The following is a 16,002-nucleotide window of genomic DNA, read 5'->3' on the forward strand; positions in this document are numbered from 1 at the left end:
TTTGTAGCAGCCAGGCCCCACCACCACCATGCTTGGCTGAGTTCACACATTTGTTGTAACCTGTAGCTTCCCTGTCACTCTCTGGCTCTCCTCTCCTGCTAAGCTTTGTTTCCTGGCTGTGATTAGAACCTCCTGCCACCGCCATAGCTGCTGCTGCTGCTGCTGCTGCTGCTGCTGCTGCTGCTGCTGGAACCACCATAGCCACCTTGATTTTGTGGTTTAGCAAAGTACTGGCCTCCACCACCATAAGGGCCAGAGCTTCTGCCTCCAAAGTTTCCTCCTTTCATTGGTCCAAAATTTGAAGACTGATTGTTGTAATTGCCAAAATCATTGTAGCTTCCACCACCTCCAAAATCGCTTCCATCATTACCGAATCCATTATAGCCATCCCCACTGCCACCGTATCCACCGCTACCACGGCTGCCACCGTATCCATCACCACCACGGCTGCCACCGAAGCCACCACGACCACTGAAGTTTCCCCCTCGACCAAAATTGTCATTGCCACCAAAACCACCTCCAAGACCACCACCACAGTTTCCAGAACCACTTGGACCTCTTTGGCTGGACGAGGCACTAGTCATCTCCTGCTTGGATAGGGTTTTTCTTACTTCACAGTTGTGCCCGTTCACAGTATGGTATTTCTGAATAACAATCCTGTCCACAGAGTCATGGTCATCAAAGGTGACAAAAGCAAACCTCTCTTTTCTCCACCGCCTCTGTCTGTCGGTGATTTCAGTCACTTTCACTTTTCCCATACTGCTCAAAATAATCTCTCAGGTGATGTTCTTCCGTGTTTCATACCACCAACAAAGATCTTTTTCACAGTTAAGTGGGCACCTGGTCTCTGAGAATCCTCTCTTGACACAGCTCTCTTAGGTTCCACAACTCTTCCATCTACCTTATGGGGTCTTGCATTCATAGCGGCATCCACTTCCTCCACAGTGGTGTACGTAACAAACCCAAAGCCCCTGGATCGTTTGGTGTTTGGATCTCTCATTACCACGCAGTCTGTGAGTGTTTCCCCATTGCTCAAAATGGCTCCTCAGACTCTCGTCGGTTCTTTCGAAGCTCAGCCCTCCAGGGAAGAGCTCCTGCAACTGTTCCGGCTCCTGGGGAGACTCTGACTTAGACACGACAGCAGGGAAATGAGAGCCTTCAGCGTCAACAGGCAGGAAAGCAAAAATCAATCTTTAAAAACTCGTTCGCCTCACTATGTGAGGGAACCAGTGCAGGATGAGTCCGAGGGAGGAGGACCTGCTGCAAGCTCAGAGCTCCAGCTGGTGCCAGAATATTCCACGTCCTGGCCTATCCGAACCACAGCTCTGGGGGAACGGAGCTGCTATTCAATTTTATAGTCGAGGCTCAGAGAAGTTTAGTGTTAGTTACATTAATAATAATAACAGCAATAACGATAACAAAGAATTTTCTAAGCTCAAGGCTCTTTTTTGTTGTTGTTTTTTTGTTTGTTTGTTTTCGTGACAGGGTTTCTCTGTGTAGCCCTGGCTGCCCTGAACTCTGTAGACTAGGCTGGCCTTGAATTTACAGAGATTGGCCTGCCTCTGCCTGGAATTAAAGGCCTGTGCCACCACCGCCAGGCTAAGCTCAAGGTTCTTACCTTACACAGCCCACCAAGTGTCCTGGCACCCTGGGCACCCAGTGACAGGAGAAAGTAATTCTAGCATTCCGATGCTCAAGCCGCTTGCTGTGCTTCAGGAACAAGGCCCGTGGTCTCAGAACCAGCATGTCTCACCTTCCGTCTGTGAGCAAAACTGACTGGCCAACTGAACATTCCAACAGATGTGTCTGTGTTCTTAACAACACTTCCTTTGGCCGACTTTTCTTTCCTGCCTGCCAGTTCCCAAATAACCAACATGGAGACTTAATATTAATTACTAACACTCAACCAATAGCTCAGACTAGTTACTAGCTAGCTCTTACATTTTAAATTAATCCATATTTCTTATCTATGCTTTGCCATGTGGCTTGGTACATTTTCTCCAGACAGCATGCCCACCTTGTTTCTCCCTGCATCTGCAGGTGACTTCAGACTCCGCCCTTCTCTTTCCCAGCATTCTCAGTTTGGCTTGTGCACCTATCCGTATTCTGCTCAGCTATTTTATTAAACCAATCACAGTGACACATATTCACACAGGGTATAGGAATATTGCACAACCTCTACCTTGGCTCCGTCAGTCATCACGGGGTAACCGCTGATGTCACATCACGCGCATGGCTAACTTCTTTTTCTTCCTGTTTTGCAGTTCTGGGGATGGAGCGTAGACCTTCATCTATGCTAGGCAAGTGCTTGGCCACTGATCTACATCCCTTATCCTCATTTAAACTTTCCGTTAAATGTGCAAGGCCAGAGAGAAACACCTCAACTGCCATTCTGTCCTCCTTGTTTCTAGGCAGTGCCTCTTTGGAGTGATGATGCAAGCAAAGAATTGAATCTGCTTTTCTGCAGATGTGCATCCAGAATGTCACAGGTGGTCCACTGAGTCTGCTTTTCTGCAGATGTGCGTCCACTGAACGTCACAGGTGGTCCATTGAGTCTGCTTTTCTGCAGATGTGCGTCCACTGAACGTCACAGGTGGTCCATTGAGTCTGCTTTTCTGCAGATGTGCGTCCACTGAACGTCACAGGTGGTCCACTGAGTCTGCTTTTCTGCAGATGTGCGTCCACTGAATGGCACAGGTGGTCCATTGAGTCTGCTTTTCTGCAGATGTGCGTCCACTGAATGGCACAGGTGGTCCATTGAGTCTGCTTTTCTGCAGATGTGCATCCACTGAATGTCACAGGTGGCCCGTTTGGCCACATTGAGTGAACTCTTCGTCCAAAGTTGCCTCCATTTATCCCCCCCCCTACAACAAGATTCTATTTTGGTTCTACATTTCTGTGGTCAGCCAGAGAAATGTCTGTTAGACCCAAATTTAGACCCAACATCTGAGAAACACTAAGGCTGTACTGCTTGGGTTTTTCTTAGAAATTTTTGGTGTGATTTTTAATCTTCTAAGATTCTCGTTTGTTATGGGCCATCTTTTGGATGTCACATTGCCATATATGATGGCTGCAGAGGTTCTTAATTTTGAGAGTCATCATAAAGTATGTGGAGATGGGAAAGCACTTTGGTAATGGATAGAATATTTCTTTTTTAATCTTTAAGCAGTTGTATTGATATAGCACACCATTGGTCAGTGACCACTAACTGAACTGAATCCCTTTTCAATTCAGTTAAAGACTAAAGGGTTCCATGAATTTGATTTTTAACTTGTTTGTCAGTCTGCTAAATTTTGAAGCACACCACTTATTTCTTCTTTAGGTGAACTAAGGTTGTGTGTGTGTATTTGTTGTTACTCTTTTGTTACTGCTGTTTTGTTCTTTTTTGCTATTGGTTTTTACTTCATTATGTATCCCTGAGAGTTAATCAACCATATTTTAAAATATATTTGTTTTTAATTAGGTAGCACTGGCATATGGCATACAATGCAGACAAATTGTACTAACTCTGATATTATCTTCAGAAGCTCCTAAGGCATTGGGGCAGTGATATTTTAATACCTGAGTCTGGATTGGTGCCAACTCCAATATTATCAGACAGAAAGGGGTGAGGGAAGAAAGCCTGGGAGAGAGGAGAAAAGAGAGGGAATGGGGAAGAGAGAGAGGAGAAAAAAAAATCTACAATTCAATCTAAGCTTATGACCAGAAGTTGAAAAACAGGAAAATTAACCGACAAAATTAGGACTATAAAACTAATATCAAGGAAATGCATTAATTGAGTTTAATAAGCATGATGGATGTGAAAATGACTCTAATTATTTAGGTTCTGAAATGGGATACAGAATAAAGCAGTACCTTTTTTCTTGCGAAAGAAAATACATAAGAATACATAAACAAAAGTAAAACAAGACCAGGTGGGTATGGCAATGATTAAGTACCAAGTGGGTCCAACATGTCTTCCCCGGGAGCTGGAGACCCTCATCTGCTGCACTGCCCAGCTGACTGTAGGCTCCACTGTTTACGCTTCAGCCCTCCGGTGACATCCCCTTGCTGGACTGAGAAGTGGGGTAGGGGAGACGCAAGCAGTTTAAGTTGCTCTCCCTTCACACTTACTCCCCCATTCCACCAGCCCCTGATGGGCTCATGCCCTCCACTAGTGCAGGCGGCAATGGGAGACTAGATCAGCTAAGTCTGTTGCCTGAACAGATGCCCGAGGATGGTCAGTGCCTTTTGCTACCGGCACACTCAGTCTTCACTGATGACTTTAACTCCAAAAGGGGACGGGAGCCCCTGTGGAGAGAATGGGAGGAGGGCCCCCATCCCTGCATTTCCATGGAGACTGATGTCCCTCTCATCTCCCAGGTCCACCTTTCCACCTAGTGCTGATGGTATGTGTCTGTGGGTAACATCTGTGAATGGGGGAATGGGTTGAGAAGCAGTGGGGGTGGAGGTGGGAGTTTGGAACAAGATTTACATCTTGAAGAAGATTCAATCCTTTGTCTATAAAATCCAGACTCATTGGGGACTTTTGTTTTCAGGTCTGGCCGTAGCAGTAGTTCTGGGATAATAGAAGAGATGCCTCCCAGTGTCTGTTACATAAGTGAGTCACCTTTAAAAGAGCTGCAGAATATACCACAATATGGATGTGCCATAATTTACTGTAATGGCTCTCTGCTTTTGTCTTTGGTCCTTTGCTATTATAACGCCCCTGTGAATATTGTGTGTGTATTCTCATTACATAGAAACAACTCTTTAAAAGAGTTAACCGAAAGTGCTGACAGATGTTTGGCAAGACAGCCCTCAACTAGACAGTGATCAGTTACACTGGGCCTTAACTTTAGAAATTCTAGGGTCTGCTACAAGAAATAGCTATTTAGTGGTCTGCAATTTCTTTGCTTAGCATGTGACCTTGGAACTCTTCATTCACAACGATGTTTCTGCTCAATGCTACCTCAAAATGATCCAGTAAAGCCCAGGATCTCCAAGTACAACCAAGGAAAAAGTACAGGGTAGAGCTCAGAATAGGAACTCTCAGGTCATGTTCCGCCAGGCTCCTGTCCCCACACCACCAAGCTTTACCTATACAACTTTAGGCCTATAGGACATTACACCTTTTTTTTTTTTTTAAAAAAAAAAAAGGGTGGTTGAGGGCTGGAGAGATGGCTCAGAGGTTAAGAGCACTGACTGCTCTTACAGACATCAATTCCCAGCAACCACACGGTGGCTCACAACCATCTATAATGAGATCTGGTGCCCTCTTCTGACATACAGGCAGACATGGAAGGAATGTTGTATACATAATAAATAAATAAATCTTTAAATAAAAAGGGTGGTTGATACAGTGATGAATTCATGAAGATGTTTTAGGACTCAAATAAGAATGAGGCTGGAGAGAAGGCTCAGTGCTTAAGAGCACTCGCAGTTCTTACAGAGGATCAGTTTCTATTCCCAGAATGCACATAGTGGCTCATGACCATTTGTAACTCCAGTTATTTCAGGGGTCTGGTGCCTTCTGATTTTTGTGGACTCCAGGTATGCACATGGTGCACAGGCATGCAGGCAACCATTCCAGGTATACACATGGTGTACAGACATGCAGGCAATCACTCATATACATATCAAAAAATCCCAAAGAAATGGAATAAGATAATGACTTTTGGAAAGATCTTGTTATGTAATAAGTGTTCAATAACGTGCTTCAGGTAACAAATAGACAGAAACTTTCTGGTTAGTTCTGGTTAGGTCTGAATTCATTCCTGGACAAGTAGAGGCAATTTATGTTCAGCTTTCTCCTTCAGTTATCAAAGCAGTTTAAAACTTTTATATTTTTGTTTGTTTGCTTTGTTTTTTGAGACAGGGTTTCTCTGGGTAGCTACAGAGACAGTCCTGGAACTTTGTAAACCAGGTTGGCCTTGAACTCACAGAGATTCACCTGCCTCTGTCTCCCGAGCGCTGGGATTAAAGGCATGTGCCACCACCATCCAGCAACTTTTATCCTTGCAGTGTTTGATATGGAACTTATAACCCTGGTACATATTTTGTAAGTGGTCTGCCACTGCCTAGAAATTTCCTTGATTTCAAAAAAACATCAAAATATATGCAAACTATATTTAAGTATAAAAATGTATAAATGTCTTAGCCATTGACCAAAGGCAACTCTTACAAAAGGAGGCATTTAATTGGGGGCTTGCTTACAGCTTCAGAGGCTTAGCTCATTATCGTCAAGGCAAGGGGCGTGGTGGCACCTAGACAGGTGTTGGAGCAGTAACTGAGAGCTGTACATTCTGATCCTTGGGCAAAGAGACACAGGGAGAGCCTGGACTGGTGTGGACTCAAAGTCCACCCTCAGTGACACACTTCTTCCACAAGACCACGCCTATTCTAATAAGACCACACCTCCTAGTCCTTCTAATCCTTTCAAACAGTGCCACTCCCTCTAAACATTTAAATACACAAGCCGTTGAGGCCATTCTTATTCAAATCATCACATTCCAATCCCTGGCCCCCATATGTTTTTAGTCATAATGTAAAAATGCATTCAGTCCAACTTCAAAAATCCCCATAATCTATAACAGTCTCAACATTGTTTAAAAGTGTAACGTTTGAAGTCTTTTTTCAGACTCATGATCTCTCTTAACTACAATTCCCTATAAAAATCAAAATTAAGGGACAAGGAGGAATGTAGAATGTATATTTGAGAGATGGCTCAGTGGTTAAGAGCACTGGCAGCTCTTCCAGTGGACCTGAGTTTCATTCCCAGCAACCACATGGTGGTTCACAACCATTTATAATGAGATCTGGTGCCCTCTTCTGGCCTGAAGACATATATGCAGGCAGACACTGTACACATAATAAATAAATAAATCTTTTTTAAAATAAATCTTCTTAAAAAATCAGAATTAAAAAACAGATCATATACTTCCAATATACAATAGGACAGGATATACATTACCATTCTAGAAGGGCGGGGGGAGTGAGCATAGTAAAGAAATACTGGATCAAAGAAAGAGTGAAAACCAGCTGGGCAAACTCTGAAACTCCACGCCTGATGTCAAAGCACTCGTAAGATCTCCAATTCCTTTTAGCTTTCCTGAGTGCAGCAGTCTTCTCTTTTCCCAGGCTGGTTCTGCACCAGGCCTGCAGATCCCACAACCCTGTTATGTCCAGCATCTTGAGGTCTCCAACATAATCCAGGTTTTACCTTCACAGTTCCACACAGCCTGTTTTGGCCTCCATGCAGGAACACCCCTGGCACATGCCTAGCCTCAGTGATTTGCTTGGCCTAGCTGTGGAGGGAGATTCGACAACCCATTTCTTGTAAGGCCAGAACCATGTGACTGAAGCTGCCAGGTTCTGCTGCTTGCTGGGGCTGGGCCATGGTCCTCTCTTTCAATTACATTAGCTGCAGCTTTCTGCTGTTAATGGTTTCCTTCATGCTTAAGTTTTTCTTTAATTCCTTTTTACAAGTTGGAACCTTAGCTGAGTGGGATCTTGCCTTGAGGCCACCATTTTCTTTATTCCATTTAGCATCTGGCTTTTCTTTAAATTTTTTTTATCTTCTTGAACATTGGACTTAGCTCCGTTACATTTCCGGTGATCCTTTCCTCCTCAAACTATACATTCTTCATTCCTCCTTGCCTGCATGTTCCTTTTCATTATAGACCTACATAAGAATGAGTGCTCATCACCAAGCGACACAGTCAGCACTAGGCTGTCTTGAAATCTCCTCTAACAATGCCAACTCTTCAATTTACCTTCTGCCCCACGCTACCGTCTTGCCAGCAAGAACCACGCGGGACACTAGGATTCTTCTGCAGAAATAGCTTTAATGCCCCTTGGGAGAGAGAGCATCAGCCAACATGGCGGAGACCCAGATATGAAGGAACCCATCCCTTATATAGGAAACAGTCCTTGCTTCCGACGTGTCACTCTTGGATAGGTCAACTGTCCATTATCCCATATGATGCCTCGGGAGTAGGCGGGGACTCAGTGGAAAGTTACCGCGCACCTGTGCTTTGTTCACCTTTCGGTGAAACCGGGTGCTAGCGCCATCTTGTGGTGGAGAATGTGGTTGCGGCCCCCTACAACCTTCCAGCAAATTTTTACAACGATTTTTTTTTTTTACAACAAAAGAAAGTGACCACACTCTTTGTCAAATATCAAAAGCATCTCTAGGCCACTTACTAATATTCTTTTGCTCTGATACGTCTTGACCTGGGCCTCACAGTTCAAATCACCCTCAGCTGTCTTCCATGCTCCTACCAGAATGGCCCATTATGCACAAGAATGGATACATTAATAACATATAACAAGGCATTCATTTTCTTTGGTAAAAAAGTTGATTTTTTTCCCCTCCTGAATTTTTTTTAGGGGGTGGGGTGGGGTGGGATGGGGTTCAATATATTGCATGGGGTAAAATATAAATCAACTATAGATGTAAAATAAATAAATCTGCACTCAGGTTCTACAAGGTGAAAAAGACTTAACACCAAGAAAGTAAAACTATTACTTTCACTGAGGTGTCTTGGGAAGGTGGGACTAGTGGCCAAGCAGTGAAAATCATTTCTCTCTTGCTGTCGAAGGTGTCCACAAAGCAAGGTTAGGAGAGACAAAGATCAAACACAAGGCAAAGAGGGCCACCTCCTAATTAGTACAAGTGGGTTGGTCAATGTGAGCCACCGTTTCACTTCTGATAACACAAGAAGCTTCTTTGGGTGTTGGCCAGCCTTGTTCTCACAAGTCTCGAATTGGTCGGTAAATGTTGAATAAATGCAGGAAATACGTGTGTGTCCCGGGAGCCAGTATACAGAAGTGGCCCAGTGGGAAGTAGACACGGTATTAATAACAGTTAAAGTCTCCAAACGCGACACTTCTGGACCTAGGCACCCCTTAGACAACAACATGCGAACCTGCGCAGTAACTTCCCTGGGAGGCGAGGGCACGCGACTGCGCTTGCGCAGACCACTTTCCCCGCCCCCTTCAGGCGTGAGGGCCAGTGGGGCGGGCCTCAGCCGAGACGGGCCGACTCCGGAGGGGCGGGCCGAGGACGGGGCGTGGCCGCCAGGTCGGGCTCCACCACCCTCTTCCGGGCTCCGCTGGCTGCGCGCGCATCCTCCCCCCTTCTTTTGTGGTCCGGCCCATTGCGAGGGTGACAGGAAACCCTGTGCAGGGAGCGCCGCCATCTTGGACCAGCCCGAGGAGGATCCTGAGGGAGCCGCAGGAGCAGCCGCCGCCGCCACCACCGCGCCTGCTGCCGGAGCGTCTGCAACCTCGGGCCAGCTCGCCTTCCTGCCGGGTCTCGGCCGACGGATCCCGGCCGCTCTCCCGCCGCGTCCGCACTCCGCTTCCTCGTCCTGACGTCCCCCTCCCGTCCGGAAAGCTGCCCAGCCACCAGCAACCCCCCAGGTAACCGAGGCCTTCCGCAGCGGCCGCCCGGCGCCGGCCCCTGGGCCCGGCCCTTCCGAGGGGCGGAGGGGAGCCGAGAGGTGGGCGGGCGGCGCCCCGGACAGGCCCCGCAGCGGGCCGCGGCCAGCCCGCGGGGCGGCGGAGGTCGCCGGCCTGACAGCGCTCTGTGGGGTGAGCTGTCGCCCGCGCCACCCGGCCCGGCTCGTGCTCCCGGGCTGCGGTCCTGCTCCGAGGCGTGCGGGGAGGGTGTGTTCCCACCTCATCTGCCGGCCTACGGGACACGGCCGCGGCCGCCACAGGCCCGGGCCTCGCCGCCTTTGCCCGCAGCTTCACACCGCCCCCGCCCGCAGTGTTTCCCCACGCGTGTCACCGTCCTGCCACCCACGAGCCCTAGTGGCGGCAGTCCCACCCCAGGCCACATCTTCCCCTCCGTACAAAAGGCAGCGCTTCGGCATCGCGCGCTGGCTCCCGTGTCCTTGTCGCAGCCGCTCTGTAGTCGGGGATAGGGTCGGGGACAGTTGGCGAGGTCCTGTGAGTCCCTGTGAAGTCCCTGGGCAGCCCGCGCGCCTTACAACCTACACAGCATCGAGAAATAACGAAGGAGAAAAGTTTAGGGCATCTTGAGCATTTGAGAAAAGAAGGTGGCATGGGACTGCTTCGAGAGTTTGCACGCCACTGTGTGCCAGGCACGGGTTTAGGTGTCTTCATGCGTACCTTGCTCCCAGTGCTTTTTGAGAGTTTTCCGTATTTTTTTTTTAATAAGTGACGGGGGGGGGGGGACGAACTGAGGCCAGAAGTTGACATGTAGCTGAGTAATGACAGCACATGCAAACGGGCTCCTCCCCACACTGGCTGGTGTATTTTGTACTACACTACGTTCAGCGACGGTTGGACATACACGATGTGACCGTTTCAGAGTAGTGGCCACTCAATTCCATTTTTTTCTCTGTTTGCACTGGATGATAACGGGTAACACCCAAAATCTACCATGTCAGCTGCTCCACTGGCAGATGCTCATTGGAGGAGAGGTGGTAGGATTTCCTCTTTTATTTGTGAAGAAAGCTCTGTGTTCTTGGTGGCTGCACAGCCAAGTGTTAGAAACTCTGGAAAGTTGACTGTTCCTGGCAGGTAGTTCTTACCTTTTATGTAAATGTGATCATCAAGGACAAGTTTGACCCCAGGGTAATCCAGCTTCTCCGCTTTCAACAGTTTTTCTGGGGAACTACTGCAACTAGGAAGTGGCAGTACCAGAATAGGAATTCAAGGCATTTACACTCCAAAACTTTAACCTGTTCTCTCTCAGGCATGACCAAGTAAAATGCCAAAACTGTATAGCCACTTCCTGGTTACTTAATTGACCCTAACTAGGTAGGTTAACCCCCAGATTCAGTGTCCTTATTTATAAAGGGAATAATGGTGCCCACATTTCAGAATTACTTCAAGGATTAAGTAGGCTTTAAAGAAAGCTCTTAGTACCTTGTTTGGCATGTAAGTGCCTCAGTGTCTCTGATTTTGCTAGGCTTATAATAGGTGTTTAATATCTGTTGAATGAAAGGAGCATGACTTTGGAATAGACCCTGGGCTTAATCCTACCTGTCTATTTAGTAGTATATAATCATCAGTATATCACTTCTGACCTGGTTTCCTTATTTGTAAAATGAATTTTTAGGATTAGAGATTGTTTATGAAGTAGCTGGTTTATATTAAGCACTCAGTGAGTTTATTGTAAAGATATAAAAGCCTTAGATTCTAATAACTATTGAAAATTTCTTGGAAGTAGGCTATTTTTTTTAAAGTCTGCTTTCTATTTTTTATCTTAAATTTTATAATTGTAAACTTCAACTTTGCAAAAGAGCTTGGAAATTTCTTGCAACCAATTTTATAAGTATTATATTTGCATAGTCTTAGTAAGACATGTAAGATATGTTGAAACTAAGCTATTAAGATGCTTGTGTCATTAAAAAATGTTAGCAACGGGGTCAGGGGGCTAGTAAGGTGGCTCAGCAGGTAAAGGCTCCTGCTGCCAAGCTTGACAATCCGAGTCGGATTCTGGGACCCATGTGGTGGAAGAAGAGAATGAATTCTTGCTTGTTATCCTCTGACAGCCACGTACGTGCGTACACATACACATACACATACACACAAAGCAAATAGCTATGGAAAAAGCTGTGGCCGGAGACAATATTAGTATTAAGAGATAACTATATTATATATAATCTATTGTCCATAATGCTAGATTTTATATATAAAAGATACATTTCAAACTTTTTAAAGTTTGCAAAATAAAGAAGTATATTGGGTATCAGTTTAATGAGCATTACTATCATATCACCCATTAGTTGGTGTCTGTGGTGAACAGTCTTGTTCTAGCTATGTGCTGCTCCTCCCAAACTCATCTATATCATCAGGAACATTTTTACTCTTAACAGTCCCTTCAAATGCAGGTTTCATATTTTTAAAGGTTGATAAGTACTTTTATAAAAAAGAGGGTGCAGAATTGAAGTACCTTATTTCTTATTTATAGCATACTATCATTAGTGGGAAGATTTTGTCTTTTCTTTTTGGACATTGTTAAGCAATCTGGTAGTTTTTAAAAATTTATTTACATTAATTTACAATTAGTATACAAATGTGTAACTTTAAATGACTTGTGGAAAGTTGATCTCAGAAATGGACAGGTTGTTTTCAGAGGTTGTAATACTATTATGGAAAGGAAATTGACCATTTTTGATTAGATTATTAGATTGACTATGGAAGTTTTATGTCCACCTGGGTGACAAGTTGAGTAGCATTCCTCTTCAGGGCTTCTAAGCAAGAATACATCCATGCTTGAGTTCTATGAATGCAGAGACATTACTTCCATTTTTTGATCATTGCTAAAACCTTTAGTACTGGTTTGTGCTTAGTAGATAATATGTGTTTTCATATTGTTGGTGTTGGAATCACAAAAGTAGTCTTGTCTCCAGTAACAAAATGCACAAATAAAAACCTAACACCAAAGAGTGATACTAAGAAAGGCTTTAGATCACTAGCAGAATTTAGTGAGTTGCAGCAACACCACTTTTGGGTATGTATCCAAAGGATGCTCAACTGTGCCACAAGGACATGTGCTCAACTATGTTCATAGCAGCTTTGTTTGTCATAGCCAGAACCTGGAAACAACCTAAATGTTCCTCGACCGAAGAATGGATAAGGAAAATGTGGTACATTTACACAATGGAGTACTATACAGCAGAAAAAAAAATAATGACACCTTGAAATTTGCAGGCAAATGGATGGAGCTAGAAAACATCATTTCGAGTGAGGTAACCTAGACCCAGTAAGACAATTATCACATGTACTCACTAATAGATGGTTTTTAAACATAAAGCAAAGAAAATCAGTCTACAAATCACAATCGCAGAGAACCTAGACAACGAGACTCTAAGAGAGACATACATGGATCTAATCTACTTGGGAAGTAGACAAAGACAAGATCTCCTGAGTAAATTGGGAGCATGGGGACCTTGGGAGAGGGTTCAAGGGGAGGGAAGAGGCAGGGAGGGGAACAGAGAAAGAGGTCGAGCTCATTAAAAATCAAAAAAGAAAAAAAAAGAATTTAGTGGGTTGCTTTTCCCTTACTGTTGAATAGGTTATGTAAAGATTGTATAGTGTTCTGAGGAATAGACTACAAAAATCATAGACCAGTGAATGACAGTGTATAAACAAACACATAAGGAGTTAAAATAGAAGCCTGAGAAAATGCCTGTTGCTATTGGGTGCTTTGATTTTTTTTACTCTGAGGTCTGTACCAGCACCTTTAAATCTAGTCATTTGGGGCTGGAGAGAGGTGTCTCAGTGGGTAAAAGCACTTGCTGCTCTTGCAGATGACCCGGGCTCCAGTCCCAGCACCCACATGGTAGCTCATAACCGTCCATAACTTCAGTTTTGAGAGATCTGACATCTTCCTTGACCTCTGTGCCCACCAGACATTTGGGTGGTGCACATACTACACATACAGGCAAAATGTTCATATCCATAAGATAAATTTAAAAAATTAGTCATTTATATAATCTTAGGAAGGGATTGGATTCTGTTTGGCACAATAGTGACTAGCATGTAATATATATTTAGTAATCTTTAAGCTGGAAACGTATTGACTCTGGATTTTATTAAGTGAAAAGAACATGGTGCATGTGTGTTTTTTGGTTTTTCAAGATAGGGTTTCTCTGTGTAGCCTTGACTGTCCTGGAACTCCCCCCCCCCCCCCCCATCTGTATCCCAGGCTGGCCTTGACTCAGAGCTCCACCTGCCTAATGCTTCCCAAGTGCTAGGATTAAAGGTGTGTGCCACCCCAACCCACCTATGTTGCATGTTTTATGCACTGGTATATTCCATCTCCTCCCTTCACCTCCCTCCCTTCACCTCCCTCCCTCCCTCCTTCCCTCCCTCCCTCCCTCCCTCCCTCCCTCCCTCCCTCCCTCCCTCCCTTCTTCCTTTCTTTCTTTCTTCACTCAAGACAGGTTTCTTTGTAGTCCTGGCTGTCCTGGAACTTAACTTTTAGACGAGGCTGGCCTTGAACTCAAAGATATCCACTTGCCTTTGTCTCCTAAGTGCTGGTATTAAAGGTGTTTGCCACCACCACCTGGCGATATATTCTATCTTTAAATGAAGCTTGCATATCTCCTTGATATAGGTATGTTTCATGTTGAGATTAAAATTGAGAGGTACTTTGTTAAAGCAACATTAAGCATGCTTAATATTTAAAAGTGGCCACTTGATTACATAGTACAGTTATCAGTGCTTATGGGGCATTTCGTGAAGATTTCTTTTGATAGTCAAGGACAGTTTTGTGTCCACCTTTGCATGTCTTCAATAAGTTATTTTGATAGAGAACATCATGCTCTTTGGAGTTATGCCTCTGGGCTCAAGTTCTAGGTCTGCCATTGACTAACTTTAGAACATTGGCCAAAGGAGTGAATTTCTCCAAAGCTCAAGTTCTTCAATTTCTGCAAGAAAATAATAATAGCTTTACAGAGTTGTGGGAATTAAGAATTAGTATAGGGAAAAGTAACAGAATGTCCCTTCTTATTGTTAACAGTAGATAAAGAGTAAATCAATATTACTAATTATGTGTAGTTGTAGTTTCTTAAATCTGTGCATACTCCAGATGTACTTATTTAATATTTCTTATTCAGAGTGTTACATTAGAAGCGAAGGAATGAAAGGTCTGTACCTTAAAGAGTCATGCTTCCTGGTACATAATCACCTGGAAGAGGCAGGGTGGTGCTGTTTTTAAAAGGGAATTTCTGTTATTAATAGTGCTGAATACAGTTATAGACTTGTCCCACACTGCCTGAGCTAGACATACTACTTTCTTCTTGAGATCATTTCCTCATTTGTAAAATGAGGATACTCGTAGCTGTCTTCTAAGGACAGCAGTAAAGATGAAGTCACTGTTAAAGAGTATTGCTTGGAGTTTATTAAGTGCCCCATAAATGGAAACTGTGGCAGTTGTGTTCTTAGTTTACAAATTGTTTATCGTGTGCTTAGTGGTGTTTGTTGTCGGAAATGCATCATTCTCTTTGTTTTTGTTTTGTTTTTTTAAAGCAAAGGCATCAAAGGAGAGCTTAATGTCAACTTTATCCAAACAGTTTTTATTAAAAAAATGAAACAAAAGGTGGCATTTCCTGTAGTAACAGTACTCAGAAGGCTGAGGCAGGAGAATTATAAATATATGACATAGTGAGTCCCAGGCAAGTTTGGGTGAATAATGAGACCGTGTTTCACAAAATAAAATGGGAAGAAAATGCATTTTAATGACACAAGTTATAGAATATTGCCAAGCTCCTTTTTTTTTACATCAGTGGAAATTGTCCGTTGAGTGGACTGTGCTTTCAGTGTGAACTGGGACATTTCTTGCTCACATCCTCACCCCCTTTGCCTTTTTTTGACCTTTGAGCTTTTAAGGCAAATTTACCCTTCCGTAACAGGGATGTTTTTCCCCCCTCTTTTCAAAGCTAGGCAAAAATATTTTGTTAACTTGATCAGTCTCATGCTTTATGTTCAAGAAGTGAGGTTGAGAAAGCCTTTGTCAGAGCAGTGGTGACTCCACTGTAAGTATATAGTTTGATTCAACTGTGCGGTTATTTAAAGTTTACCAGTTTCTTATTTTTGAATAAGAAGTTTTCTACATTTGTCTACAGAATAAATTTTGTGAGTGTTTGTTTTCTTCTTTTGGTTATTATTTGTTTTGTTTTTTGAGACAGTGTCTCATGTAGCTCAGGCTATCCCTCAAGTTCATTATGTAGCTAAGGGAGATCTTCACCTTCTCGGTGCTGGATTATAGGGCTGTACCACTGGGTTTTGTTTATGTGTGAAGGTGGTTCTTGGTACATGCTCGTCAGACACTGCCAGTTGAGGTACATCCCCAACGCTGTTTCCCCGTTTCTCTTTTTAGGGTTTTTATATGGATTTGTAAAAGAAACTTGAGTCGAAAATTAATGTGCAGAAGTGGAAACAAAACTTTGGTGTTCATCCTGAAATAGTGATTATTTATTTGGAAAACTATATTATGTTTATTATTTAAAAACATTCTTAAAACTCATCATTTCACTT

General features: G+C 44.0%; 2 protein-coding genes across 2 annotated transcripts in view; one reads left to right on the forward strand and one right to left on the reverse strand.

Annotated features, from left to right (window-relative positions):
- On the reverse strand, positions 1-9,668 carry LOC148118653 (uncharacterized). Its single transcript, XM_087900144.1, is given in 5 exon segments — positions 1-755; positions 757-796; positions 798-1,021; positions 1,023-1,156; positions 8,864-9,668. Coding segments are annotated over 5 exon segments (1,836 nt in total). The 3' UTR covers positions 1-122.
- The window catches only part of Rab14 (RAB14, member RAS oncogene family), a 21,848-nt gene continuing 15,118 nt past the window's right edge, over positions 9,273-16,002 (forward strand). Inside the window, exon 1 of the mRNA XM_048432234.3 lies at positions 9,273-9,405. The gene's annotated coding sequence lies outside the window, so the exon portion shown is untranslated. The remainder of the gene's footprint in view (positions 9,406-16,002) is intronic.

The sequence above is a fragment of the Myodes glareolus genome, chromosome 21, assembly GCF_982192425.1.
Source record: "Myodes glareolus chromosome 21, mMyoGla1.1, whole genome shotgun sequence".
Lineage (NCBI taxonomy): Eukaryota > Metazoa > Chordata > Mammalia > Rodentia > Cricetidae > Myodes > Myodes glareolus.